Genomic DNA, 26,363 nt, shown 5'->3' on the forward strand with positions numbered 1-26,363 from the left:
TTCCCTACATTGCCAAGTTTCACTTACTTTACTGTAAAAAAGACAGGTTTAAGTGAACAAAAGATAATTTATGTTGTTTATGTTTTAGTACTAAGTGTTTGCCTTCTGAAACTATTATTTAGGAAAGTATTTAATTTAAAAATATTTTGTTGTGGCTAGTAAGGAAAAGAGACTTTAAAATGAGGGAATTTTGAAAAATAAAAAAAGTAATTTATCACAAAAAAAAAAAGCTTCTGATGAAATCCTTTTTGACATGTCCATGACTTTGTAGCACAGCACCACTGTGGAACTATCAGCTGTCATTCCACTGGAATGTGTATGCTCTGTGCCTGGCTGTTCATCGGGATGGCTGTGCTCAAGTGAAGAGGCAACCTTCACCTGCCTCCTCTGCTACTGTATTTATAGCTCAATATTACATGCCATTTGGGGCTTAATGTTAGAAACACCTCTATTTGCAGTAAGTCCTGACAGTCACTGCTACAAGCATTTAAACTCCATGTTTATAAGAGTAATATCAGTAAAATTGTTTCTTTAAGTGATGTGCAATTCTTCAGCACTGGCACTGTCAAAATACTCTTTATTCTAAGTCACTGGTTTTCTTCCACTGCCAACGTAACCAAATAGCAATTCAAACACGGCTTTCCCACAGAAACATTTTGGCGATGACAGTATCTGGAAACTCTCATCTCTCCTGTATCTCACAGATCTAGCAGATTAATGACTTTAAAAGTATCCAACAAAAAAATGACTATGATCTAGAAGTGATTAGTCGTCATTACTGATTACAGAACATTACAGAACCCCAGAACTTAGGCTGGAAGGGACTTAAGGAAACCATCCAGCCCAGCCCCTTGTAGAACTAATGCCATCAAGGTGCTCCAAGCTGCGTGTCCAACCAATATCTCAACCTCTCCGCGGATCGAGTTTCCACAACAACCAGCGCACGATCTGAGGTCACCACCGCTGCAGCCCGGGGCGGGAGGCTCCAAACCCTCTCTGCATCCGCACAGGGGCAGCAGCGTCCTTCCCTCGGGGCGGGGGGGGGGGGGGACGGGCACAGGCCTCCGCAGCAGTAATGTCGGCTGCTAGGGCGGCGCTCCCTCAGGCTTCCCTCAGGAGCGGCACCGCCCTCTGCTCCTCTCGCGACAGGACGAGCCCGCCAACACACCTGAGGGCTGCGGCACGCAACAGGCCGCCCGCTCCCCGCTCCCTCCCAGCGAGGCGGTGTGGTATCCAAGAGCCCACCCCTCCGGGGGAAGGCCCCCGCCAACGCCGTGCCCGCTCCGTCCCGTCCCGTCCCGGGTACCTCGTCACAACCGCGGCCGGCTCCCTCGCTCGCTCGGGCGCTGAACGCCGCTGACACAGCCAGAGGAGAGCACCGGTGGCACGCGAGCCGAGCCTCGGGCCCCGCCCCGCCCCTATCGGCGGGACTCTGGAGTCGCGGGCTGCCCCCGAGGGCTTTATCAGTGCAGAGGGTTACCTGTTCAGTCACACAGCACACAGCACTAACGGCAAATGAAGCCTGTAAGACCAGGCAATACTGTCGTTAACACAAGTCCTAGGGCTGGATAATCACAGCTATTTTAGTGTCGAAACAGCTTGGAAACAAAGAAAACCCCAAATCAACACAACAGTGACATAATTTCTATCTCCAGTAAAGCAACTGCACGTATAAAAGACTGCTGTTGATGTTCTGCATCACAGGGATGGGTTGCTATGGTGGAGAAAAATCAGAACCATAGACTGGTTTTTGTTGGAAGGGACCTTGAGTTCATCCAGTTCCAACCCCCACCACACGCAGGGACACTTTCCATTAGAGCAGGTTGCTCAAAGACCCGTCCAACCTAGCCTTGAACACTGCCAGGGATGGGGCAGCCACAGCTTCTAGGAGCAACCTGTGTCAGCACCTCACCACCCTCATAATGAAAAACTTTCTCCTGATACCCAATCTAAATCTACCATCTGACAGCTTGAAGCCATTGCCTCTTGTCCTAGCACTACAGGCCCTTGTAAAAAGGGGTTCTTGTAGCCCCTCTTAGGCACTGGGAGCTGCTCTAAGGTCTCTGGAGCCTTCTCCAGGCTGAAAAATAGTTCACATTCCTTACCAAGCTGTCTGGGAAACCTTACCTTTTAGTCCAAATGAAAATTATCACACTATGAGCCCTGCTGAGGCAGAACAAACGGCATGTTACAAACTATGCAGTGCATCATACCCCTTCTGTGATGGACCTGGAAACTCCTGCCTCAGCCACTGTTCCTCCTCCCATAGCCCTACTTTGCAAAGAGAAGGGTCACACCCCATACTATTATCAATCCTACCAGTGTAGGAGATGTTGGATTCCTACTTTGCTGTCAACACAACACAGCAACGGCCAGCCAGCTAGCGCAGACTTGGGCACATGGTGCTCCACAGGCAGCACAGTTCCAACTAAGGGCACCTCCCACTGGTCTTCAGGTGAGAAGATAAGAGGAAATGAGAGGTCCTCAGTGACATAAAACTTTTTACAATTAGAATGGAGGGGCGGGGAGGGGGGAACATTTTCCTTTTTGAAGAGTTCCTGCTTCATTTATTGTGTTTAATAATAGCAGAATCTAGCACTAGCCCAGAAAGAATGCTGATCACATTATAGGCTTCATTAGCAAGTAATTTTAATTGGATAGATCATTGTCTAACTTATGACTACACTAAAGTATTTTTATCATAGTTTTGGCAAAAATAAGTAATTTGTCCCTTACTTATTATTTGTATTACAATGGCACCCAGAGATGCACTAAAGAAAGACTCCATGAGGCTGGATGCTCTGGAAACCAGAAAACGTCCTGACTCTGGAGAGCTTACAATCTAAGAAAGCTTTGTAGATATTAACAAGTACTTTAGAAGTTTTATGCTTTGTAAGGTTCAAAATTATCAGAACAGATCTGAAACACTCAAATATTCAGATTTGGTGGCCAATTCCTCATACGTGCTGCTTCATTCATCAAGTCAGTCAACTGTTGGCATCAATTTCCTCCATAGCAGAACAGGAGGAAACCTATTCTGGCAGGTCACTGACAGGTTGGTAAATAGCGCTATTGCCAAGATTCTCTACAAGCTCTAGGGATCTTGGGTGACAATGGGCCTTAAATGCTAAACTGACAACCCTTCCAAAGAGGAGAATTTTCAGTAGTTGCTACATCTTTAGTTTCAAGGCAACTACAGTGTTACGGGACAGGTTTCCAGACCCTGACACACCAAGTCTATCCATTAAGCTCTGAAAAATTCTTACAATTTAAGGTAATTTTGTTTAATGTGCCATGTAACCTATAGCCACGAGTGTTGTTACCTGTTTATCTTTTTAAGACAAAAAGTAGGGGATATACGGAATCAAAAATAAACTCTTAAAACCTTTATGTACTGACATGCATCATGCCAGAAGGAGAAAGAATGGTGATATTAGCTAACTGTAGGTGTTTTGGCTGAAGCTATGAATCTATGTGGAATATTTTTGTATCTGTTCCTCATTATCATCATTGCCATGTTGCTGTTGATAATGCTGGTACAATTTGGACCCCCAGCCTCCCCCTATCCCTTCTGCTGCTGGCAAGTGTCCATTTGACATATTTAGTATAATGGAGGTCAAGGATTTAATGTAGTTTTTGGCCAGTGTGAGAGTCTCTATTTTGGACAGTTTGTTCTCAGCCCTCACATGAGGGATCACCTCCCGCAAAGCCTGGAACGCATTGTTGAGCTTGTGCATTCTCTGCCTCTCCCGCTCGTTGCTTTCCAGTCTCCTCAAATGCCTGTCCTTACTGCTCCAAGGATGCTTGGCTCTGGCTGGAGCCATCTTGCTGCTCTCCTTGTTTCCCCCATTCCTCCTTTCTTTGTGCCGCAAACATTTCACCAGTTCTTTTTTCCTTATTGATGACTCCTCGGAAAATGCTTCTTTGTCAGCAGGGTGCCTCTGCTGTTTTCCTTTGGTTTTAGTCTTCATGTTTTGGTAGATGTACTGGTGTTAGGCATCAATGTGCTGTAAAAACATGAACATCATTAACTGCTGCACAGCTTCATGATGAGCAAATGATTGGTGCAGGTTTGAAATGTTTACTTGTTCACTACTGGAAAACCATCCCTGTCTCCCAACTTAGTGACGTTCATTTTAGAAGCTGTGAATGTTATCAGTCAAGATGACATGTGCAGACGAACAGAGGCAGATGAACAGAAGAGAAAATCCTTTTATAGAGAACAACAGATCCTCCTTCAGCTGGAAGGAAAAGGTTACAGAAGGAGCAGAAGCCAAATTAACAGAACCATTGAAACAAAAATGCAGTAAATCACCTATTTGCGTCCTCATGTATGGAAAGCCAAGTGAAAACTACACACCTTTACTTTCTTGTAAATAGGTTTCAAGCTCCTCTTACTGCACGTAACAGAAAATAGTCTCCAAGCTGATCCAGTCTTCCCATAGGAAAAGTGAATCACAAAAAAAAAAAAAACAGGAGTGCAACAGTCAATTAGGTTTGATAACACATTGCCTACATTTTGATCTCATATGCTTCTGTCTTCTCCCAGCTCCAGTTACCACAAGTTACAATAAAAGCATATACCACCTCATTGTATGTGTGCAGGCTCAAGTGCGAGATACTAGAACCCTCAAGTTTTTACTCCTCGAACTCCTGGTAATTGCTTTTTATAGGAATGGGTTTCCACTGTGTTCATGAGCAGACCACTAGAGGGAAATACGACACACGAACTCCTACAGAAGCTCAGAAACTCACAGCTGGCAACACGTTTTCACATGCAGTGTTTCTGCACCCTGGGCTAGTCCCCACCACACACAAAAATAATTACTCCCTCTTCCTACAGCAACCCAAAAATGGTGGGGCTTAATTGCAGTTTCTGCCCCAGTTCAGCAGCAGCAGTATTTATTCTTCAGGTTATCCAAAAAGACCCAGCAATGCTCCTTCCTTGCATGTTACGAAGGGCAGATGACAGCACTGAGATCTTGTCCTCCCTCAGCCCAGATTCTGTGCCAACACTACACCAGAAGGCAGCAGCCCCACAGGAACCCTGCCTCCAACACCAACCATCAAGGTTACTGGTACTATTTCCATAACATTTCTTTCTACTTTCTTCCAGTTCACATTGAAAGGTTCAGACTTTAAAACAAAAGTTTAATGCTGATGCTGTGATGTAGGAGCAGTTAAGAGTTGGTGAGCCAATTAAAACAAAACCAACCCCAAAGAAACCCACAGGTGCTCGACTGTCCCTATATAGGACATCAACCTTAGCTGGAGCAGGTGGTAAGCAGTTCCCAGGTGTGCTGCAGTAAATATCACTTCCTCTCTTGTTGCTTTAGAGAGGTCTTTAGCTGCTCAGCATTCACAGTGACCTGGTTCTCTGCCTGTGAGGGCATCCTGGCTGTCCCAGGTTCCTTACCACCATGGAGGCAATTGACAGGAACTCACAAAGCAGCTTGGTTATGGTAGCATCCAGGTGACGAATGCTGAAAGACAGCACTGAATAGCTTATGTTGTGGGAGCCTAGAAGAAATGCTAGAGACATACAGGTACCTTAAGAAAGAAAGACTAAAGCCAAGCTCTGTGACCCTTCCTGACCCTTAATCTAACTCACTTGGCAGAAAAGATGTAACTGCAGGGGACAGAAATAAAGGCAGGCACAAAGGAGACCAGTCAACTTTCCCCTCCAGCACAAAAAGCACTGTTAGTGAGAGCAAAGAAATGAGCAGCTGCTGTTGGAAAGAAAAACAGCCTGCAGGCCTTGGTGAAGAGGAGGTTTGTGGAGGCAGCCAGCAGAGAATGCTGGAAGAAAATGCAAGAGAGAGGAGGCTTCAGCAAATTGTGGGAGAAAAGTACCCTTTGAAACTGCAGGCTAGGGCAAAGCAGATGGGATAACATGGTAGAAGAGGGTGCAAGCCTGAGAAACACCCTCATGGAGCTACAGCGAGGCTACCAGGACCCCCAGGGTGAGAGCGTGGGTGTGCAAGGAGGAAATGGACACAGAGAGAGGATCAGGAGCAAGAGACTGGAGTGGTCAAGGCAAACTGGAGAGAGCAACCAAATACCAACAATCTTTCCACCCTCTGCATCAGTCTGGCTTCCCCCTTCTGTGACTTACCACTGCCACCAGCTGTGGAGAAGGTGCCTAGCGCTCGAGGGGGGCATTGGCAGAGACCCATGTGAAGCCAGGAGCAGCAGCAGGGGCTGAGCGAGGGTCTACAAGCAGGGGCCAGCGAGGGCCCCTAGCCCTGCCTCACGCCGAGGCCCCGTGAGGCCGGAGCTGGGCCCGAGCGCTGCCCCGGCCCCGCAGGCACTCGGCAGGTGGCTGCGACACGTCGCTTTAGCGGCGGGGGCGGGCCCGGCGCGGGCGGGACCTCGGCACCTCGCGGCCGTCAAGTAACGGACCCGCCGGGGAAGGGGTGGCCTCAGGCTCGGCCCTCGGGTACGGGGGGGGGGAAGAGGGAGGGAGGGAAGCAGCAGGCCCAGGCAAAGGAGTCCCGCAGCAGCACATCAGCCCGGCTGTTGGCGGTGCCCGTTTTACCCCACCAAGGGGGAGAGGGCCCAGAGCCAGCACCACAGGGCTCCTGGGACTGGAATAGGCACGGAGCTCTGGGGACGACAAAACCTTAGGGAGTAGGCAGCACTAGGCTAGGGCTGAGCCTAGGGCTGTGTGTGTGTGTGCATCCAGGCACTGACACCAGACCGCTGGATGCTAAGACAAGCAAATCAGGGTCACTGTAGGAGGGGTCGTCAGTACTTCAGCAGATGGAGGAGGAAAATGTCCGAGTGCACTGTTCTGCCAAGGGCTGTGCAAGGTACCATAGCACCTTGTGCGACAAAGGCCCTCAGCACTTCCCTCCCTTGCAAGCTGCTGCTGCTGCTAAGGATTGCAAGTGCTCAAATTCTTTGATAATAGGTTCTATTTAAGATGACCAATTTAGTGCTATGGGATCTTTTACATCTGTTCTCAGTTATGACCACTGTCTCGGTCAAATTTCAGCCCAGTAGTTATATTTTACCTAATGAAGTTAAGTCATCTTGATATCAGTTTCTCATTCCCAGGTCTCAACAGGAGCCACGACTCAGAACAGCTGCAATGCTGAGGGGGGGCTTCCACAACAGCCTCCATAACCACTGACACTGCCGTGATCTGTCATCACAACCTTAACAGTAAACAGGTTAAAAGAGACATTCACTGCCCCTCAGAGTGAACGTCTCAATCTCAAGTCAGAGAAGCTACCAATACACAAGTACTAAATTTACCTGATATTCACAGAACAGAATCATTAGGGTTGGAAGGGACCTCTAGAGATCATCTAGTCCACCCCCCCTTGCCAAGGCAGGGCCACCTAGAGCAGGTTACACAGGACCACATCCAGGCGGGTACCGACTGTCTCCAGAGAAGGAGACTCCACAACCTCCCTGGGCAGCCTGTTCAGTGCTCTACCTGATGATCTTGGGTTCATTCAGCACATGCATTTAAATTAAAAAAAAAGAAATCTTCCAGAAATAAACTGAATTATTATTGAAAAAACATACCATTAATCTGTTTACTGAAGGGTACTTACATTTTGATATCTCCATTCTTCCTACACATGCTTAATTCTAGGATTAAAAGCAATATTCACCTTTTTGAATTACACTGTTTGTATTTCAAGTACTGCTTCTTTGTGCATACACCTTACCTGAAGCTCAAACAAGGTGGTATTATTAGAAGAAATTAAAGGCAACTACACTATTTTGTGTAGACTCATCTGCTGGACTGTAGCTTTGAGGTTTTGGTACTTTCTCAACTTCTGGACACTAACAAATACATCTCACAGCAGAACTACACTGTGGACCTGATCCATTGCTGGTATCTGCTTAAGAATGAACAAACAGACAAAGAGATTATAAATATATAACTGTATTTTATTTTTAATATTAAATATTTTTAAATTACAAGCAGTTTCTTGAATCACACTATGCATGATAATCAATATACAGTAGAAATTACAATTTAAAAATGTACACAATTTAAAGACATTTTGACCTGAAATTTCATTAACTATGATATATTGCCATAAACCTCATACCTGTATTAAATTACAATAGGAAAACCTCATACCTATGATTTTGTTACATAGTTTCTCATTTACAAATAGAATTAAACATTATATATACACACACATCAGTACCATTTTATCATTTAAGTTACACCTACATCTGTGCAAGTTCAAACAATTTCATAAACAAAACTAAGTCATATTCAAGTTTCTGAAAAACAGGCTGCTGGTATTACAAATACTTATTTTCAGTAAGTTTATATGATGTTTGACTCTCCTGTAGATAGTTTTTTTCCAGTCTTGTACCAAAACCATTAACATACAATGATATTACTGTATGACTTAAAGCTGAAGTAATTTTGTACACTCTGTTCTTATTTAAGGCTATTTCTTATAAGGCTAATATACTTGGATTCCACCTTTCACCAACTCCAACAAAAATAGCCATGTCACTAACACCTGACAACGCTGACACTTTAGCATAGTGCTTAATCATAAAAGTCTTTCTACCAACCAGCCTCCTCATGAAAAAGACTGAGTACTACATAAAAATCTGCTATAAATACTGATAAAAAGAATGAGGCTTAAATGGCTTTCATTAGTGCATCAACAAGGAGATGAAAAAATGTTTAATCCGCTCATTTCCATGAAAATGGCAGTTTCCATAAATGCAGTTGGACACACAACAGATCTGTGGCTTGGGGATTTAGGAGAGTACAGGTGTTCCATGAAAACCGGACATTCTTCTCGCTTTGTTGGCTTCTCGTAACAGATACTAATTTTTAAGCAAACTTCCTTAGGTGGGAAAAAAACCAGCTTTTTAAAATGATTTTAGTAGCCAAATGGAGACAATGCCTTCACTATTCACGTAAACACGGTATTCTACTAGAAAGGGAATTAAAATATAAGCAGTCCTCATAGTAAACCATTGAAAATAGATACATGTACTTCTAAACTGGAAACCATGCCTAAGTAGCTAGTGCAAGAAATTACACAGTTTAATGAATGATTTGTAATAAATCCCCTTACTATAATGTAACACGTTTGGAATTACCATTCCTCTTCACTGTGCCACTGACAGCCAGGCAGATATTTAAATATTGCTAACAGTTGATCAGTTAAACTACAGATTTTTTCAAAAAAAAAGACCTTTTATATTATTGTAATCCAGGCTAGTGGATTAACAAAATTAAAATTCATATTTAAAGTGAGGTGAGTCAGCTTAAATATTTCTTTCTCTTCATTTCTTTTCTCTTCTGGGAACAGGTTGCTCAGAGAAGCTGTGGTTACCCTACTGCAGGCAGGGCTCAAAGCCAGGCTGGACAGGGCTTGGAGCAACCCGGTCTAGTGGAAGGTGTCCCTGCCTGTGGCAGGAGAATGGACCTAGATGAGCTTAAAGGTCCCTTCCAACCCAGACCACTGCACGGCTAAAAATGACATTATGTTGCTTATCATCATACACATCCCAGCTCACTTTGGGAAAAATGCTCCTTTATCAACTCATCAGAAAATTTGGACAAAAGAGTAAACTTTCACTTCCTACATAAGATTTTCTATAGATTTCTATCAAGTAAAGGAAATTCTTAATGTGCAAGATAAATATCTGATTTTCCAGAATGATAAGAAACAAAATGCACAACCACTTTGTAACATTCTGGAGTAGAAGCTTTTATTTAACCTTGGGCTGTATTTTAAACCAAATTATTCAAAATTAAGGCTGAAGTCCAGTTCTGATAGATTTTTCACCACGCAAGGCAGATAAGCCCTAACATGCTTTGCAGACCATTACAGAGTTTCATTCTTACTGTGGTGAGGATTATAGAAGACAGATGAGATACCTTAAATCTAACTGTGTCAAGGAGTTTGATGTTGGAATTACAGAATCACTAAACAATAGTTTGTGCACAAAGTCTATTACCTGTATTTTGAATATTGAGAGGAGTGCACAGCTTCCTTAAATTCTCTATAGTATACACTCTAAGCCTGTATAAAGAACTATGTCCCTTTGACTCTTAAATCATATTCTGGGAAGAAGTCCATGAAAAAATTCCATTCCCTACTTCATACTGAAGAACAGTTCTGACTAACTCTGAACCTGAGTGCCTCACCAGAAAAAGTCATCTGAACAATACATTGGCAACTTTAAACAACATTATCACTAAGTCATTCCCTTCTGATGGGTATGGAAGCCATTCTTGTTAAGGGCTAAATAATGCTGGAAAAAAAGCAATTAACATTCCTGTCATTTTAAAAAATACTTAAAAAAAAACCCAAAAAATGTATATAGAGGTATACAAAACCAAATTTTACACATCTGAAAATATCTAGTCCTCCCACACTTCATGGGATGAGAAGTCTCTGGTGACTGAATCTGGACACAGAGCACTTGGACCACCCTTATATGAAGCTCTGCCAAAATAGCCACTAAAATACAAAGTGTTCAGTATGTTAGTACATTTGTATTTTAGGACACTAAGCCAGGTAAACTCTCCTATCCATGTTTCCTACTGATCTGCAGCTGCATAAGGCATTCCAAGAGGTCAGGGATTTGTTTCTCAACTGAACTCACTTTGGAGTAGTAATTAAGGATTTCTCCTCCCCATCCAGCAGTTTAAAGGATTAAACTAGCTAAATGCATGGTAGAGTATGAAGGTTAAACATGCCCACACTGTACTCCTTTCCCTACAGACAGCTTCAGAGCAAACATTACTATACAGTATCTTTTGATCAGCATGTATTTCAAAATGTACCACAGGGTCTTGCAGACAACTTAAAATAGGTTTGGCCTTAAAAAGGGTGCAAAACTGGGTATTAATCATTAATCTAATTCTTAACTGTCATAACATCACTGAGAGGTAGATTTACCACAGCCCTCTGAATGGCAGCCCAATCTACACTCAACAGAAGAGTGAGCTTTGAAATTCACAAAATGGGCAGCTGAAGGGCCACATGTACCCAAATCCATTCCACTGAAATTAGTCTTTTTATAAGATACGTAAATTCCATAGTTTTGTACAGCCAATTTTAACTCTTCTCTCTCCAAGGCAGAAATTGTAGTAAAAACTGGAAGGCTCTTTAATTATGATATAGTCAGATGCTATTACAGTTTAAGCAGTCAGTAGGATTATGTTCAGGAATTAAGAGACATTATCTCTTACATCTAAAAACTCCAGAGTATATCATATATTCTTTTCCAGTTTCCTATAGAACATGAACACTAACAATCAATCTATAATCATTATCATTTAGAAATGGTACTGAACATAAGATTTCAGCAAGTCTAACGTAACACTCAGAAGTTATGTACGCTTTACATGTACCGTGCATAGCAAAGGCTACAAAAAGGACAAATTAAACTGGATAAGTGGGCCAATTCAACTTGTCTTATTCTCCTTGAAAGATTTAAGATTTTGAATCTGTACATCAGGAAATAAAGGAAGAATAATCCATAGTGCAATTGTAATAAGCAAAGTAATATGTAGTGATATCCTCTTGAATAAATATGGCTCACTACTGATCAACTATCATCCATACAGTTTCAGCAACACAGCCACCTGTTGCACAGGACAGTTATACACAGTTCTACAACAGGTGTATGTTCAAATAGATAATGAACTACATGGAAAAATATAAAAAGAATATTATACAATCTCATACATAAACCAGACTGTAGTGTAATTGCTTTACTTGTTTAAGTTATCTGAAAAATACTTCAAGTACTTGAAAACAGCGGCAGAATCATCTTTCAATGAAAAGCAAAATTGCACCGATTTAAAAATACATTACAAAGTTAAATACACATTCAAATTAATGTCCTGATTTAACATTGTTTTCAGTGTTTACTTTCATTTCTTAGTACTTCTTGATTACCTGCGTTGCTTCAGGAGGATCCAGAGACGATGAAGCTTTAGACAGAAAGTCTGTGTGTTCTATGTATGCAGTCCAAAGTTTTAAATTAATCTTTTTCTCCATCTTCACTGCTTCCTGTTAGTAGAGGAAAGGTCATAAGGTACAATGAGATCCTTCTGTACAACCCTCCCTTCTTTGCAAGGCTCTTCCTACAGCCTGGCGTTCTGCCCTTTCACACTTCCAAGTTTTGGTTAATCTTTCCCTACAGCTTTCAACTACTGTAAACATTTGGTACATTTCTACATAGACATCTGCTTAAAGCACACGGTTCAATGTCACTTCTTAGGACTCATGAGGCAAAGTAAGATCTCCATAAAAATCTCTTATCTGCAAGTTACTAGGCAGCAAGCATTATCTTATCAATAAGCACAATACAAGAACAATACAACTCTATATAACCCCGATTACATATTTACCATTAGCAAGGCTCAGCAACCAGTAATATTTAATAATGCAGCATTTTATCAAGATTAATATGCTGAACTGATTCAAGCCTATTTGGGTTTGCCCCTTTAACCTCAAAAAATGTTCCGAAGTTGAAAGAAAAGCTTTTGGTTACAGACAAGAAAGCTACTATTAATAAATACTGCTGGTACTCAATATTGATGTGATATGAACAGATTGACTCTCCTTAAATGGTCTTATTCACAGCTCTAGAAAACATGCTGCAATTCTTGTATGTCAAGAATGCTCTTTCTAAAAAGCAGTATGAAAAGAAACTGAATTGTAAAATAAGCTTAGACAGCAATGGCAGAAACATTATGTTCTAGCATCCTCATCCTGTGCAATGAAAATAAAATTGTGACTAATGACAGTGTGATAATGACATTTATTCAACTGCCATGGTGTGGCAGCTATAAACAAGTGCTTATGGATTGCACAGATTTCACAACTATTGCACTATTTCTTTTTTAACAGAAAAATTGTGAACTTGTCCTGTAATATTCAACAGAACCACAAGTTTGTAGCAACTTCGATGCAAATAATCTCAAAGGAAAGCTATGTCTTAACTGAAATACAAGACCACACATAACATTTATAGTATTAACAATGCATTTTTAAATTAAGTATCTAAAATAGAACAAGATTTGTCGTATCTCTGACTTCTAGCTTTGAATAGAGTTTTGAATTTGTGGTTCTAAAATAATTATTATAACTACATCACTTACCTCCTTGCTCTATATCCGAATCTGTAAGATGCGTAAGAGAAAAGCTTGCCATGTTTGCAGGAGAGATAGAGAATCTGGAATAAGGGGACGTATGTGACCAGTTCTGATCGAGAGTCCGGGAAGGTGGAGGTGGAGAGAAATACTTTGATGACTGAAGAGGTGATTTAGAACTAATAAGACTATTAGCTGCCTTTGACATAAAGGATGGCTCTGGAGAAGAGAAGTCATCATCCCATTCAAAACCCCCACCTTGAGGAAAAAGAAAAAAAAAAGAGAACTGACAATAATGTAAAGTCATAACCAGTTTTAAAAGCAACCCCCTGGAAGACTGCTCTAACCCAAAGCAGAACTTGTAGCTTTTCTGTTCTAGCCCTCAGGAGTCACAATATTTGTCTCCCCTACTTTGGTAGCCTTCCAAGACACTCCAGACACATCAGTGTATAACCAACCAGTATTACATTACCAGCTTTGATGATCAGTAACACCATTACCTGAGCCTAGCTGTAGTCTGTGCTCAGGATACAAAACTGAAGCCAATATGGTACAGCCAATTTACAAGTCACATATCATTTAAAAGACATTTCATTAACAGCTATGCATAAAACAGCCTCAGCCCCTGCTGTGCATAAATATAGTCCGGTACCTTCTTCATCTGTTGAGCTTTCTGAATTTGCAAATCTGTTTAAGTAACTAAAACTCGAAGGTGGAGCCGGAGTGCTGCAAGAGTCTTCCCCATTCAAGTCTACTGCATGGTTTCCCAGCTCCTTAGTCGGCATTTCCTAAGGCAAATACAGTAAGTTACTTACTTATCCCTCTTGTACACACAATGTGCCAATGCCCACAGATGCAAGCTTTCCAGAAATACACTCCCCACTGTCACCATCAAATGTACTGCAGAATTAAATGGCCTGTAAACTCTTAAGTTACTACCACATAACAAAACCTTGAGTTACAGATTAAGCATATGCAGGTAATTCTAGTTCTAAAGAAAATTGTATTAAATCTACACTAAAATGCACTCAGGAAGCGACTTCAAATCTTATTTATGATACTTAAAAGTTTTGTATTCCTAGGAGCAAAGCTAAACATCTTCCAATTAAAAACAGTTCCCTTGTCAGCCTGACCCAGGCAGGTGTTTAATTCTTTAACAAAGCCTTAAGCCAACTCACAACATTTTAAGTTTTTATTTTACTTTTTTTGTTTTTAACTCTTAATCATGCACCAGGATAAAGAGACAAACTTTGTACAACTGGTATTTGAAGCAGCCAACATCTTATCAGTTACTGTAAAAATAAAGAGTTCAACAACTAAGAGCAGGTTAAACACAGCCGATTTTCTCTTCCCTTCTTACAAAAGGATTACTATTCTCCATAGGCTGCCTAAACACAAAACACCTATGTTTTCTATTCCAAAACAAAATTAACCAATATTTATGTGCGTCATCATAACTAACATTTCCAAAGCTTGACAATGTGACTGCTCTTTCAAACTCACTATACGAGTTTAGTTGCCACAATGGTAAAACACAATCCCTTCTGTATCAAGTTACAGAAGTTAAAAATTGATAAAGCAGATAGCGAAACAAAGGTAACCTTGAATTTTAGAAGCAGATCAGTATTTCACTCAACTTGAATAACACTGCATGTAAAAATTAGCATTACCATCTAAATATTGTTCTCATCTTTAATTATGGTTTAAGGTAAATGTACCTTAATGCTAACTAACACAAGAGCCAAAGTTCGGTTGCTGTTTAGGGTTTTTGGGGTGTTTTATTTGGTTGGTTAGCTGTTATTTTTATCCCTTTCTTGCTTGCTTTTATAAAGGCATTTAAACTTAAATTCAAAGTCCTCAAACTCATTAAACTAACAAATTGATTCCAAAAAGTTACAACATTCTGGTAAAATAATCAAATCGAATATGGTCCATAACAATGCTGCTTCACATGTTCAAATTAAACACAGCTTATAAACATCAAAAGGACATCACATTTCACTCAGAGCATACAGTTAGGGATCCAAAAGCAATGGAGGTTCAGGACTTGACAACCAACCCTGCCAAAACAACACCCTCCTTCACTTCCAAACAGCCCTGCTATTCTACACCTAGCAAAAAAAAAAAAAAAAGCAATTCTACCAAATGTTGTTTAAAAAACTCAAACCAACAAAAACTTTACTTAGTAAAAAAAGCATACCTGATCAAACAAATAGACTGTCACATCATCAAAGAACGTTACAGCCTTTTTCTCACTTTTCCAAGGCTCATGCTGCCTCTCATCAAGAGGTGCTGGAAGTTTCAACAAGCTTCTCAGATGTTTTCCATCATCCTTCTCAGTAATTATCTCAGGTACTTGATGAACAGTTTCATCTTCACTGTCAGAACTCAGACTATGCATATGAAAAGTCCTCATGTCATCCTCAGAATCACTGTTCTCATCTTCTTCATCTGCATCATCGCCATCTTCTAAGTCAAGCATTCCAGAAACATCAAGTTTTCCAAGGTATTTTCCTTCAATATCTGGCTCTTTCAGTTTTTGTCCTTCAATGTGATAGAAGGACTTCTCGCTGTTACTCAGATCTAAAGGACTGTGTATGTTATGCACAGGCTTTAAGTCTCTGTGTGAAAGAAGTTCTGAAGTATTAGTGCCAACACAAGACACAGTTTTACGTGAAGTCTCAGATAGTTTTATTTCATCCCTTAGGTTTCTGTCCATCAATATCTCCATGGAATTCAGAGTTGCCTCAGCCCACTCATCAGGACACCCCTGCATCCTTACATCCACCTCTTGGATCTCTAAGTCATGATTTAGTTCTAGTTTTGCATTTTGATTATTAGTATCCTCATAATTGCTTACATCACACTTTTGCTGTCTCTCCTCAAAACTGTAATCCTCTTCAGTATTATTCTCTCCTCTTCTGGAAGAAACACCCCCCGTAGTCTCTCCTGACAGACTGACAGTCTCTTCTGTTTTTTTATCTGGTTCAGAATCATTATCAGAGAAATAGGCAGAGTCTCTGTAAGAGTTCTGACTTCCCCCCAGAAAAACCTTTGGGGTTGTTTCAAGATTGCTGTTCACTGCATCTAAACCAGCTGCTGCTTCTGAAACAATTATGACTGGATTAGAAGGTAAAGCACTGACATTGCTCTCACTAACACCACAGAGAGCAGCATCTACACTAGAAGCATCCTCAACAGTGATATGGGAAGTCCACTCTGGAGATTCCAGGTTCTCTGTTTCATAGCCACTGTCAGCAGGTTTATCAGGTGGCAAAAGTTTCTGAGGGCTTTGAGCCTGTAAAGATTCTAAAACCTCATTTACATCTAAAGAATCCAAAGAATCAGGTGTCTCTAAGGCTTGTTCTACAGTTTGTATAGGAGATGGGTTGTCTTCCAAAAGACTATCCTGACTTGTACAGTCTGAAGTAGCAACAGAAACTGAGGTGACCTCTTCTGGAATATCCTTGCAGTTCTCAAAATGATTTGATGCTTCTTGTCTTTCCTCCAACAAACATTCATCTCTTTTTATTATGGGAGATGTATCTTGCAAGTTTCTTCTCACATCTTCCTGATTGCTACATTTTTCTCTATTAGAAGCTATTTCATCATAGTTGGGAAGCATTCCCTGTTTTACCTGTGCATCACACTCAGCTGTTTCAACAGCAACACCAGAATATGGACTGTTTCCAACATTATTAATTTTGGCATTACTAGATAGCTCTTCTTGACAGAGAATATCAGTGTTACAGGACATGACTTCACTGACTTCCACATTCAAAAGTTTTTCCTCCTCCTTCAAATAAGAAGGATTTGCACATTTATCACATGACTTACAGGCTGCAGATGGACTAGAGGATGCCTGCACTTCCACAGTAGTCTGACACTGAGAATTCAGATCTTTATTCACTGTCACCGGGTTACAATTTTCATCTTTCACTGTTCTAAGACTTTCATGTATTAAAGAAAATATCTGTGCATTTTCAGCCAGCACAGGTTCAGGCTCTAAAGAGACTCTATATGAGGTTTCTAATACACTCTTTAGAACATTATCTGGTTTTTGTCCAAAATCACTGCTGGTTTTCTTAGACAATAACCCTGACAATAAGTTTTTCTCTTGAAGAAATAAGAAGTTATCAGAAAGTTCTTCTAAAGTTGCCAAGTCAGGCTGGTTAGAGATATTTTCACATAAGCAAACTGTTTCATTTTCAGAAGCATGACTAGAATGCTCCTTCTCAGAAAGGCCTACTGCCTTCCTGGCATCTGTGTTTGAGTTTAAAACAGGTGGTTTAAAGTCTTTAGAAATATCATTTGTTTCAGCAAAACCAAGTATTTTTCTGTTTGCCAATTCTTCTGATCTGTCAATGTCATTAAATCTATTCTGGAAAGGACTTTCTGGACTACTAGTAACAGGCAAAAATTCCTCTTTAGGATCTGTACTGTAGTGGAAGAAGTCCCCATCCGTACTAGATTCTTCAACATCAAGATCCCTGAGAACTGTGAAATGAGAACTTTTTTCTTGTACAGCTTCTTGATGATCAACTTCTGTAGTTAGTACAAGTGACTGGTTATCAAAATTCATGGTGCAGCCACTTCCTTTCTCCTCCAATTGGATATAGTAGTCATTTCCAACAGAAAGCTTGTGTGCATCAAACACAGGTAATACCCCAGGGACAGCAAGTGATGCTTCCTGACCACTTGTATTCTGTGCTCCCGACCCTTGCTCTGAAAGCGACCTCTCAAAAACCTCCACTGGAAAGAAAACACTTGCGTATGTCATTGCTTCATCAGGATTCACATGACCACATTCATCAAAATGATCATGTTTAGCTGCCTCCCAGATATATTCAAAGCTGAGACCCTGGCTTGTTTCAGTTACAGTAAGAACTTCCTCCATCTCATGGCCAAGTCTATCTCCTGCAAAGTGATCCAAGATTGGAAACGCAGAATTATTTGTTTCTCTGTTTGAGGTGTTTGGTTTAAGAGCATTCCACTGCTGTTCAAAATCAATCTCCGAGTCCCTTTGGCTTTGCATGCGAAGGTAAGTTAAAAGTCTGTGCACTTCTTCCGCTGTTGGTCTCTTTTCCGGAGGTAGCCAACAGAACTGCAGAACTTCATACCTATACAAATAAGAAACATGTCTTAACAGGCTTCACAATGAAAAAGAATATATAAAATTCAGGTATGTAACAAGCTAAAAAAAAAAAAAGTAAAAATTAATATCACTGGCAGGAAAATCCATCTATAGAAACTCCTTTTACTCCCTTTATTCAGAGTTTCTTTGCCAGGAAGATGATTCCAAGGAGCAATTTCAGCATATTAAGAGAACTGAGTAATGCCAGAAACTTCTTCAGCAGCTTTAAGAATAAATAAAAACACTTGAAGTTTACCATCTATCAGAGTATGGCTGCTCCAGGCGTGGCTTGAAGAGTTTAACCTGCTTCTCCCTTATGACATGGGTTAAGACTTCCCTGTCAGAAAAGTCTGAGTAAGGCTGAGCAGCATTCTCAAACAGCTCCCATAACGTTACCCCCAGGGACCTGAAAGAGAGCAGCAAATTACTGTGCATTCCAAGAACTGTTTTAAAGTTGCTTTTCTAAGAAAATAAGGATTATTATGCAAAGCATAACTGGCAAGAAGAAACAAATACCACTCTCTCATTGACTCTGTAACAACTTCAGAACCTGCTAACTCATTTTATTTGACAGAATGCCAGAAGCTCAAGAATGAAGTTGTTTGAAGGCAATGACAACAAAGGCAACACCAGTGAAGACAAAAGAGGCCTCAAATGATTCAACTATGGAAGAAACCCCCACATGTTAAATAAAAAGAAAATGTCTATTTAGAGAAGCAAGATGAAAAAACATTATGGTTAGTCCAACAGTAAGAAAAGCTTTCATCAGAAAATGCAGTAGTTATGAGTCAAACTGCTAGAAAACTAACCTTTATTTCTGTTTTCATCAAATTACTTATTTTTAAGCTGCAGTCATCAGAAGCCACCTCTTTTCTCATTGCTGTATACATACTGTATGCAACACCAACCACTTTTCAGTGATTACAGTTGATGCTGGTCTTTGGGCAACCTTTCCTTGCTCAAAATGCAAAGCAACTGACTCTGCAGGTATTACTATAGAACAAATTAAATTGGAAGGGCTTTCAAAGTCATCTAGTCCAAACCTGTTCAAAGCAGCTCTGTGCAAGAGGCACCAAAATTCAAGCTGGAAACCTTAACACCCTGGCTGCTTGTAGTTTTGATGAACAGTATGATCTGTGGGAGCCTGCCTGAAGGGTTCAACTTTTTATGTCATCCACAACTACTACATTACTAGAAAAATTATTTATCATTTCCTTCCTTTAGAAACATGTGAAGGCATTTGGCAAATGTAAAGTAATCATTTTTATTAGTATAAATGCTTGTTCTTCTGCTAAACAGTTTTTTCTTAACCTATCTGTTCTATCAACAGATTCCTAAGCACCTTTCCAAAGCAAGATATAGTTTCAGGTTTGTAGAGATTAACCTACTGTATGAGGAAATAAAGCAATGCATCAAGCCAATAATGAATTTAACTATAAATATTGACTCTTTTGTGCAACATTTGAGGATATGTTCACAAATCTCTCACTGAAATCATTCTAAAGCCTACTACATACCATATGTTACTGTATTTATTTTGCTCTGCTGATAACAGTCTGTCTTGAAAACTTGTTACTAACTCAGGTGCAGTCCATCGGAGAGGAATTAGTTTCTTCTCATCTGTCTCAATATAATCTTCCTAAATCATAGGAAAAAAAAAAAAGACTGAACAAACATTGGATCAAATTCCAGAAGTTAACAGTCCTCTCCTTAATATGGTTTTATGTGATCCCTATGCTAAATAATAAATCCCATTTTCCCCAAGTAGCAGAGAATAATGCTGTAGAGAAAAGGCGCTCACTGCCCACTGCACAGTAGAAAAACTGAATGCCAACTTCCTTGAAATATTTAGATACTTTGAATATTTTCATTACAAAATTTTATTATTTCTTAAACATTAGAAGGAATCTGTGCATATTTTAGGACTACTGTGTGTGTATATATATATTTAACCCAAAGCTTCCTTCTTTTAAGCACAAACTCCACTCACCTCTACAAAGATCAGCTATTCTGTTACATAACCTTGCTACAGTTATTTGCCAGTTTTACTTTGAAAGTTTATTATTCAAAGGACAATCTAGTATGAGTTTGTAACTTTCAAGCATGCTTGTTACAACCTTAGGCCCCAAATCCTTTTACGAAAGTGGTGCATGACTAGATTAACTTACCTTATACCTACTGAATCCTATCCCATAATCTCCTACTTTGACATTTAAATCGGATGTAAGAAAGCAATTCCGTAAGGCCAAGTCACTAAAAAGCAAACAGATAAATAATGAAACCAAACCAAGTAGTCTTCAATGCAAATCAAGACAAGTGGGTTAACAGAAGTGACACTTGTTAGAACTGTCAAGGCCACAGCTTAAAGAATCAAGTGAAAAGGCCATAAAATTATATTAAAAAAAAAAAAAAATCACTGAGGAGTTGCACATATGCACTCTTGTAGATTACAGTAGCAAGGAGCAGGCCATGACAGGAGCAGATCAATAATATGAAACAACAGTGCTAAGGATTCAACATCTACACTACACATACTTCAACATTTCATTCATCTGACATGTAGTCTGATCCCAGACCTAAATCCTGCTAAAGACTGAAGCAAGATAGGTGCAAGAAAGGTGTGCTCCTGCAGTCACCTTTCTGATTCCCTTTGGATGGAATTAAACCAGTTCACATACTCCAAAAGACCAATTCATAACACAAACCCAGTCACAGTTAACTGGGGAGAGTAATTTCAAACATACAACTTTGATCCGAACTGGGATAATTCTCTTGCAGCTTATATTTTCATTAAGTTTTACAACCTATACAAGCCAGCAGCTGATCCCATATCTCACTGGATTAATTGCAGACACCACAGTTCTATATAGACACTACTTACTTTCAGAAAAAAAACACTGATACGGTGTCTCCTTACACTAAACTTACTGGACAAGATTTCTTTTGTAGCCACAAGAATATGCCCTTAGGCCCTCCCACATTTTCAAAACAGAATCAATTTAGATCTACACAATTGAGCAGGATCTGTGTTCTGGAAGGCAAAGAAAACTAAATATAGTGACAAGGCAATTGCATTTGAAGATTTTATACAAAAAACCTGTCCTGGGTTCAGCAGTAGCAGTCATGTTTCTCCTTCGTGGTAGCTGATGCAGTGCTGTGTTTTGAACCTGAAGAGGGAAACCCCAATGGATTTCTAGACCCTAGACTGTTACGCTGTCCTTTATAAAGAAGTTCAAAATGTAGTCACTTCTCTAGAGCAGACAAGTATACTTTTAAACATTCAAGCTACACACAGAATTTAAACGCAATGATTTAATTCTACTAATAATCCTCTGATGTAGGTTTCTAAAGCTGTTTATGTGCTGAAGTGATGTAGGTCCCTCTTTCCCTAACACGTGTCACTGCGTGTCTTGCATTTTAATTGCCATAAGCAAAATATATTAACAATTCAGATCAGGTATAAATACTTAACAATTTGCAATATGATACTAAGCAACTAGTAATATATTACACCTACAGTTAAGTTCCTCTAAATAACAAAACCATATGTTACACAAACTAGAACTACAGACAGTCTCTGGAAAAGAGTACCAGAAGATGTATTTCACAAAAGTCTTTTATTAACCAAATCAAAAGCTCCTGAATACACATAGAATGTGTTTCAGTTTCCCGCATACACCTGACCACAAGTACTTAGAGCCAGCAGTGCTGCTGTAATAACACCAAGAAGCTGTATCAGAAAACCCATCGTGCAAACTTGGAAATCTATGCCAGTTTAATGAAGTCACGTGCTTACTGTGGAACTGTAGCAGTGAAGCAGAGAGCTCAGCACAATAATTGCTCAAATATTTTGCTCCTCTGCTTTACCAAAGGGTACCAGGCAATTAAGCGCAGTGGAAGAACTCCACCATTGCTTCTGCATGGCTTTAAAAAAAACAAAACAGTCTCTGAAGTACAATGGTCTAAAAGCTTCCTTTCTTCAGAGAAAGAAGAAAATGTTTTCCTTTCCAGACTCACTGAACTACATAGGTCAGAAACACATTTGTAATCCTAAAGCATGCCTCAAAGCTTCCCAACTTGATTTACACTATGGAAATAAATATCCTGGAAGAGAGAATAGAATTTTGGCCGCTTGCATTTACCACTAACAACAAAATCACTGATGCTGGAGCCTTACCGCTTACTCTGACAGCATCAGGATAGTGTTGCTAGAAGTAAATATTCACAGTGGGAATCTTGCAGATCCACAGAATAATTATTTATCAAGTTTAATGGCATTTCTCTGAAAGTATACTGTTAAATTTAACACCTACAGAGCCATGCTGCTGCAATGCAAGAGACAGGGACCACTCAGTTTGACAGGTACAACTGGCACTACCTTCAACTCATGTGAAATTGTTAAACAAGTTAAAAGAATAGCTCTGTCCCCAGCAGAGTCCAGGCTTTGGGGTTTTCTCAGGGTTTTGCTGTTTTACATCTGAACCTTTTAAGACTTCAGACTGATAGTTCTCCCTGAACAAGGCCTCTGCTTTCTCTAAGCAGCAAGAAGTGCTAGCACAAGTTCCTAATTTGCTGAAAGAGGGGATTCAAGTGCTGCTCCTAGAGCAAAGAACAGACTGACCTAACATAAAACCAAAGCAAACCACCTTATGATACCCAAGGGTTCATCAGGTAAGCTGTGCCTGGGGAGAAAGTACTCTCAAATATTTTAGTCATTACAAGTCTAAGGTTGACGTCTTCCAATTCCTTAGCACCTTTTTATTTATAGCACACAAAAAATGATGTCTTTCTGAGCAGTTCCATGAATACATTTTTTCCAGGCCTTTACAACTCCTGCCATCCTTCCAGTACTGACTGCATTAACTTTAATATAGCATTTTTCTCCCCGATTAAAACAAAATGGTTCTCATATGATTTCTTCTAAATGTGACTACCACCATTACTGAAGACTTAAAAGGTTACATGAACAGTAATTCACATGAGAGAGCACCTGCTTCAGTGAGACTTTCCATCTAAATTCATCTTCTTCCTTACTGCATTAGAAAAGGCAGCATTTGGTTGTGTTTCTTTTTTCTCTTTTTACTAACAACAGTAACAGCTCACCAAACAAAGTTTTCAATTCCTGTAATCTATTAAAAATACACAGCAGGTAAAATTCATTCTAACAAAATTATAACACCCTTTTCTCCACAATAAACCAAAGAAGTTGGCCAAGAATTAAACAACTAGATCTTCCGGATTAGTTTAGCAGCAGGTTGTGTTCCACAGGCTGCAAACCTAGAAAGGAGGTGATCAGCTTTCAGCCAGGTGGGAGCTGTAACACACCACTGCAGTAGAATTAGAATCTTCATAAACATCACACCTTCATGACTTAGGATATGTCAGGTAGGTGGAAGTTTGTTAAAACAATCTTCAATACACATGGAGTTTAATGAAAATATCTACATGAATTTCAGATTAAACTAAAAGAGTAACTAAAAGCAATTTATCTGGAAAACATACCTATGCACAAAGTTATGTTTATGCATTACAGCAAGTCCAGCAGCAATCTCACATGCCATTCTCTGCAGCAGCATTATTTGTGACTCTCCTTTAATGCTTTCCTCCTCATTGCAGATGTAAGTTTTTAGGTCACCCTGTAAAAGAAATTGAAAATACTGATCAGCCTTGTATGATAGTTCAATCTGAAAAGTATTTAATAAAGAATCAACTAATCACATTATTAACCACATTTGTGCTTACTAATAAAATCTCTTCAAGTTTCCAGTCTCCATAAAGACTCTTACAGAAGTCATTTAAGGCAAGTGGTATTGTCCTTTTAAGGGTTTTTAATCTAATCATTATCATCCTAGATCAGACTGCCACATAAAACCTGACATACAATAGCATTTTCCATTAAAAACAGTTTAATGAGCTTCTGCTTTTAAATGAGATGAGTTTTCAGCAAAGCTGATCAGGGGTGGAAGGGAAAGACCAGAGTAAAGGGTTTCAGACATTGCCAGCTTTAGATATACACCAAAGCTTTAGATATAAAAAGCATGGCAGTACACCCCACTCCAGTCAAAGCATTCAGAGGATGGCAGCAGTTTTACTGAACCTAGGCAAAGGTGAGCAACAGACACAATTAATGAGACCACAGAAAACAAACAGCCATGAATATAAGGATATTGGATATAAGGAAGAAATTCTTTACTGTTAGGCTGGTGAGGCACAGGAATGGGTTGCCCAGGGAAGTTGTGAATGCTCCATCCCTGGCGGTGTTCAAGGCCAGGTTGGACAGAGCCTTGGGTGGCATGGTTTAGTGGGAGGTGTCCCTGCCCATGACAGGGGGACTGGAACTAGATGATCTTAAGGTCCTTTCCAACCCTAACTATTCTATGATTCTATGAAAGAGAAAATAACTGAGGATTGTCTACTACTCAGGAAAAGGAAGACTAACTACAGTAAGCGAATCCAAGTAAGGGAAGAGAACAAGTTTCTAATGCTATTATTGCTCCTACTTTTGCAGCTGGACTTCTAACCTAGCACTCCTGTATCTTTTGTTATTTAAAACAGACACTTCTTATAAGTTTTGCAAATTATTTCAGAGGACATTTTCATATTCACACTGCACAATATATTATATCACTACTTGCTGCATCAGTCCATGTCCATTGTCTGCTTAAATCTTGGGCCAGGAAGGAGACTGAAGGGGAACCTCTGATGTTCAGGAAAGACTGAAGAACACTAAACTTCCTGCTTCTCTGGTGCTCATGTACATTATGGAGCTAGAACCGAAGCCTTTCATGCTTCCTTAACATGGTTAACTGGGAATGACAATTTACAATTCTAGTAGTTCAAGCAGTAGACGTCTGTGTGGTGCATTAAAATCTAAGAGGGCAGTGACAGTTGAGGTGACTGGCTGGACAGTCACAAACCTGGTTTGTATTGAATAATGTACAAAGTAAGGGACAGACATTCTACTTCAAACACGACACTACTCCTATGTAAAATGACTTCATTTCATTTTTTTAAAGCATTAACAGATTCTACAGTACACTCAAGCAGCTATTCTACCTTTTACACATACCCACTTATGCTGCAAGAAGCTATACCACATTTGAGAAAGTATGCATAACTTCTAATATTTTAATGTTGTAGAAGCCTTCATTACACTCTTTATCCTTAGCTACTAATTAGGTAACATTTATGTATTTGCATCTTACAGAATTACACTTTTAAAAATGTTTCCTGAAAGATTCTTCTGACCTACAATTACAGATTGAATGTGCTACCAGCTCATGTATATATGTATAAACATTATATATAAACACACACAGCCCTTCCTACCTTGCCAGAGCAGATTTACTAGAGCAGAGTTACAAAGAACTACAAAACAGTGTCCATAACACAGATTCCCAACTGCAAAGCCAGAGCAATCCAAGCAAGTACCAAACATACAGCTTCACTGACTGTAGGTGGCAGCAAGCGCCTGAAGAAAACCAAACTCACCAAAATTGTCATTCATTAATACAGCAACTGGTTACTTGAGGTTTGTCCCAGTTGGATTAAGTTCCTATGATGCCTGAAATGCACCAAGGAATTACTTTTTAATTTTTAACCACGTTAGTAACAGCAGTGCTGTGTGGCATCCCTTATTTACTCAATAATTCATGTAGGCACACATTTTCATAGGAAATACAACTTTTATTAAATCCAGCACCTTGAAACATACTGGGTTTTTTTTTCCAGTCTATTCTAATTAGGGCTACAATCAAGGTTAAAGATACAAAACCAGGCTTTTTTGTGGTATTGCTTTAAAAGGACATTGCTTATACCACACTGGGGGGGAATCCATCCCTCAAGTGCTGGACTGCCATCCAGAGGCACCTGGACAGGCTGGGAGAAGGGTCCAAAAGGAACCTTAAGAAACACTGGAAGGACAAATGCAAAGTCTTGCACCTGGGAAGGAAAATCCCCTTGCAACGGGACTGACCAGCTGGGCAGCAGCTCTGCAGAAAGGGACATGGGGATCTTGGCAGACAGTAAGCCAACTTGGTAGCGTGCCAACACCTACACATCAAAATTTCAATAATCATGCCTGAGAAAATCTCCTCTCTCCAACTTTCTCTGTCTTTT

General features: G+C 40.1%; 2 protein-coding genes across 5 annotated transcripts in view; both read right to left on the reverse strand.

Annotated features, from left to right (window-relative positions):
* Window positions 1-2,562: 2,562 nt before the first annotated feature.
* Window positions 2,563-6,322, reverse strand: BHLHA15 (basic helix-loop-helix family member a15). 2 transcript variants are annotated; one of them, XM_062608010.1, is made up of 3 exons: window positions 6,116-6,322; window positions 5,612-5,698; window positions 2,563-4,007 (listed from the first exon to the last, which is right to left on the reverse strand). In XM_062608010.1, the coding sequence occupies exon 3, from the start codon at window positions 3,969-3,971 to the stop codon at window positions 3,471-3,473; it is 501 nt and encodes a 166-aa protein (XP_062463994.1). In that variant the 5' UTR covers window positions 3,972-4,007; window positions 5,612-5,698; window positions 6,116-6,322; the 3' UTR covers window positions 2,563-3,470. The 2 variants fall into 2 exon arrangements, with proteins under 2 accessions (XP_062463994.1, XP_062463993.1); XM_062608009.1 differs by lacking the exon at window positions 5,612-5,698 and having other exon boundaries at window positions 6,116-6,321.
* Window positions 6,323-7,682: 1,360 nt separating this feature from the next.
* Window positions 7,683-26,363, reverse strand: part of LMTK2 (lemur tyrosine kinase 2) — a 42,772-nt gene continuing 24,091 nt past the window's right edge. For 2 of the 3 annotated variants that reach the window (XM_062608005.1, XM_062608006.1), the window contains 8 exons: window positions 23,748-23,881; window positions 20,414-20,498; window positions 19,763-19,884; window positions 18,502-18,651; window positions 15,312-18,231; window positions 13,764-13,899; window positions 13,121-13,369; window positions 7,888-12,026 (listed from right to left, as the gene is read on the reverse strand). In XM_062608005.1, the coding sequence (XP_062463989.1) occupies window positions 11,998-12,026; window positions 13,121-13,369; window positions 13,764-13,899; window positions 15,312-18,231; window positions 18,502-18,651; window positions 19,763-19,884; window positions 20,414-20,498; window positions 23,748-23,881 (3,825 nt within the window). In that variant the 3' untranslated portion in view covers window positions 7,888-11,997. Of the gene's footprint in view, window positions 7,857-7,887; window positions 12,027-13,120; window positions 13,370-13,763; window positions 13,900-15,311; window positions 18,232-18,501; window positions 18,652-19,762; window positions 19,885-20,413; window positions 20,499-23,747; window positions 23,882-26,363 lie in introns of those variants that run through there. The other variant, XR_009962681.1, reaches the window with a different exon arrangement.

The sequence above is a fragment of the Pezoporus occidentalis genome, unplaced genomic scaffold (genome assembly GCF_034315485.1).
Source record: "Pezoporus occidentalis ecotype Australia unplaced genomic scaffold, CSIRO_AGI_Poc_V1 ctg128, whole genome shotgun sequence".
Lineage (NCBI taxonomy): Eukaryota > Metazoa > Chordata > Aves > Psittaciformes > Psittacidae > Pezoporus > Pezoporus occidentalis.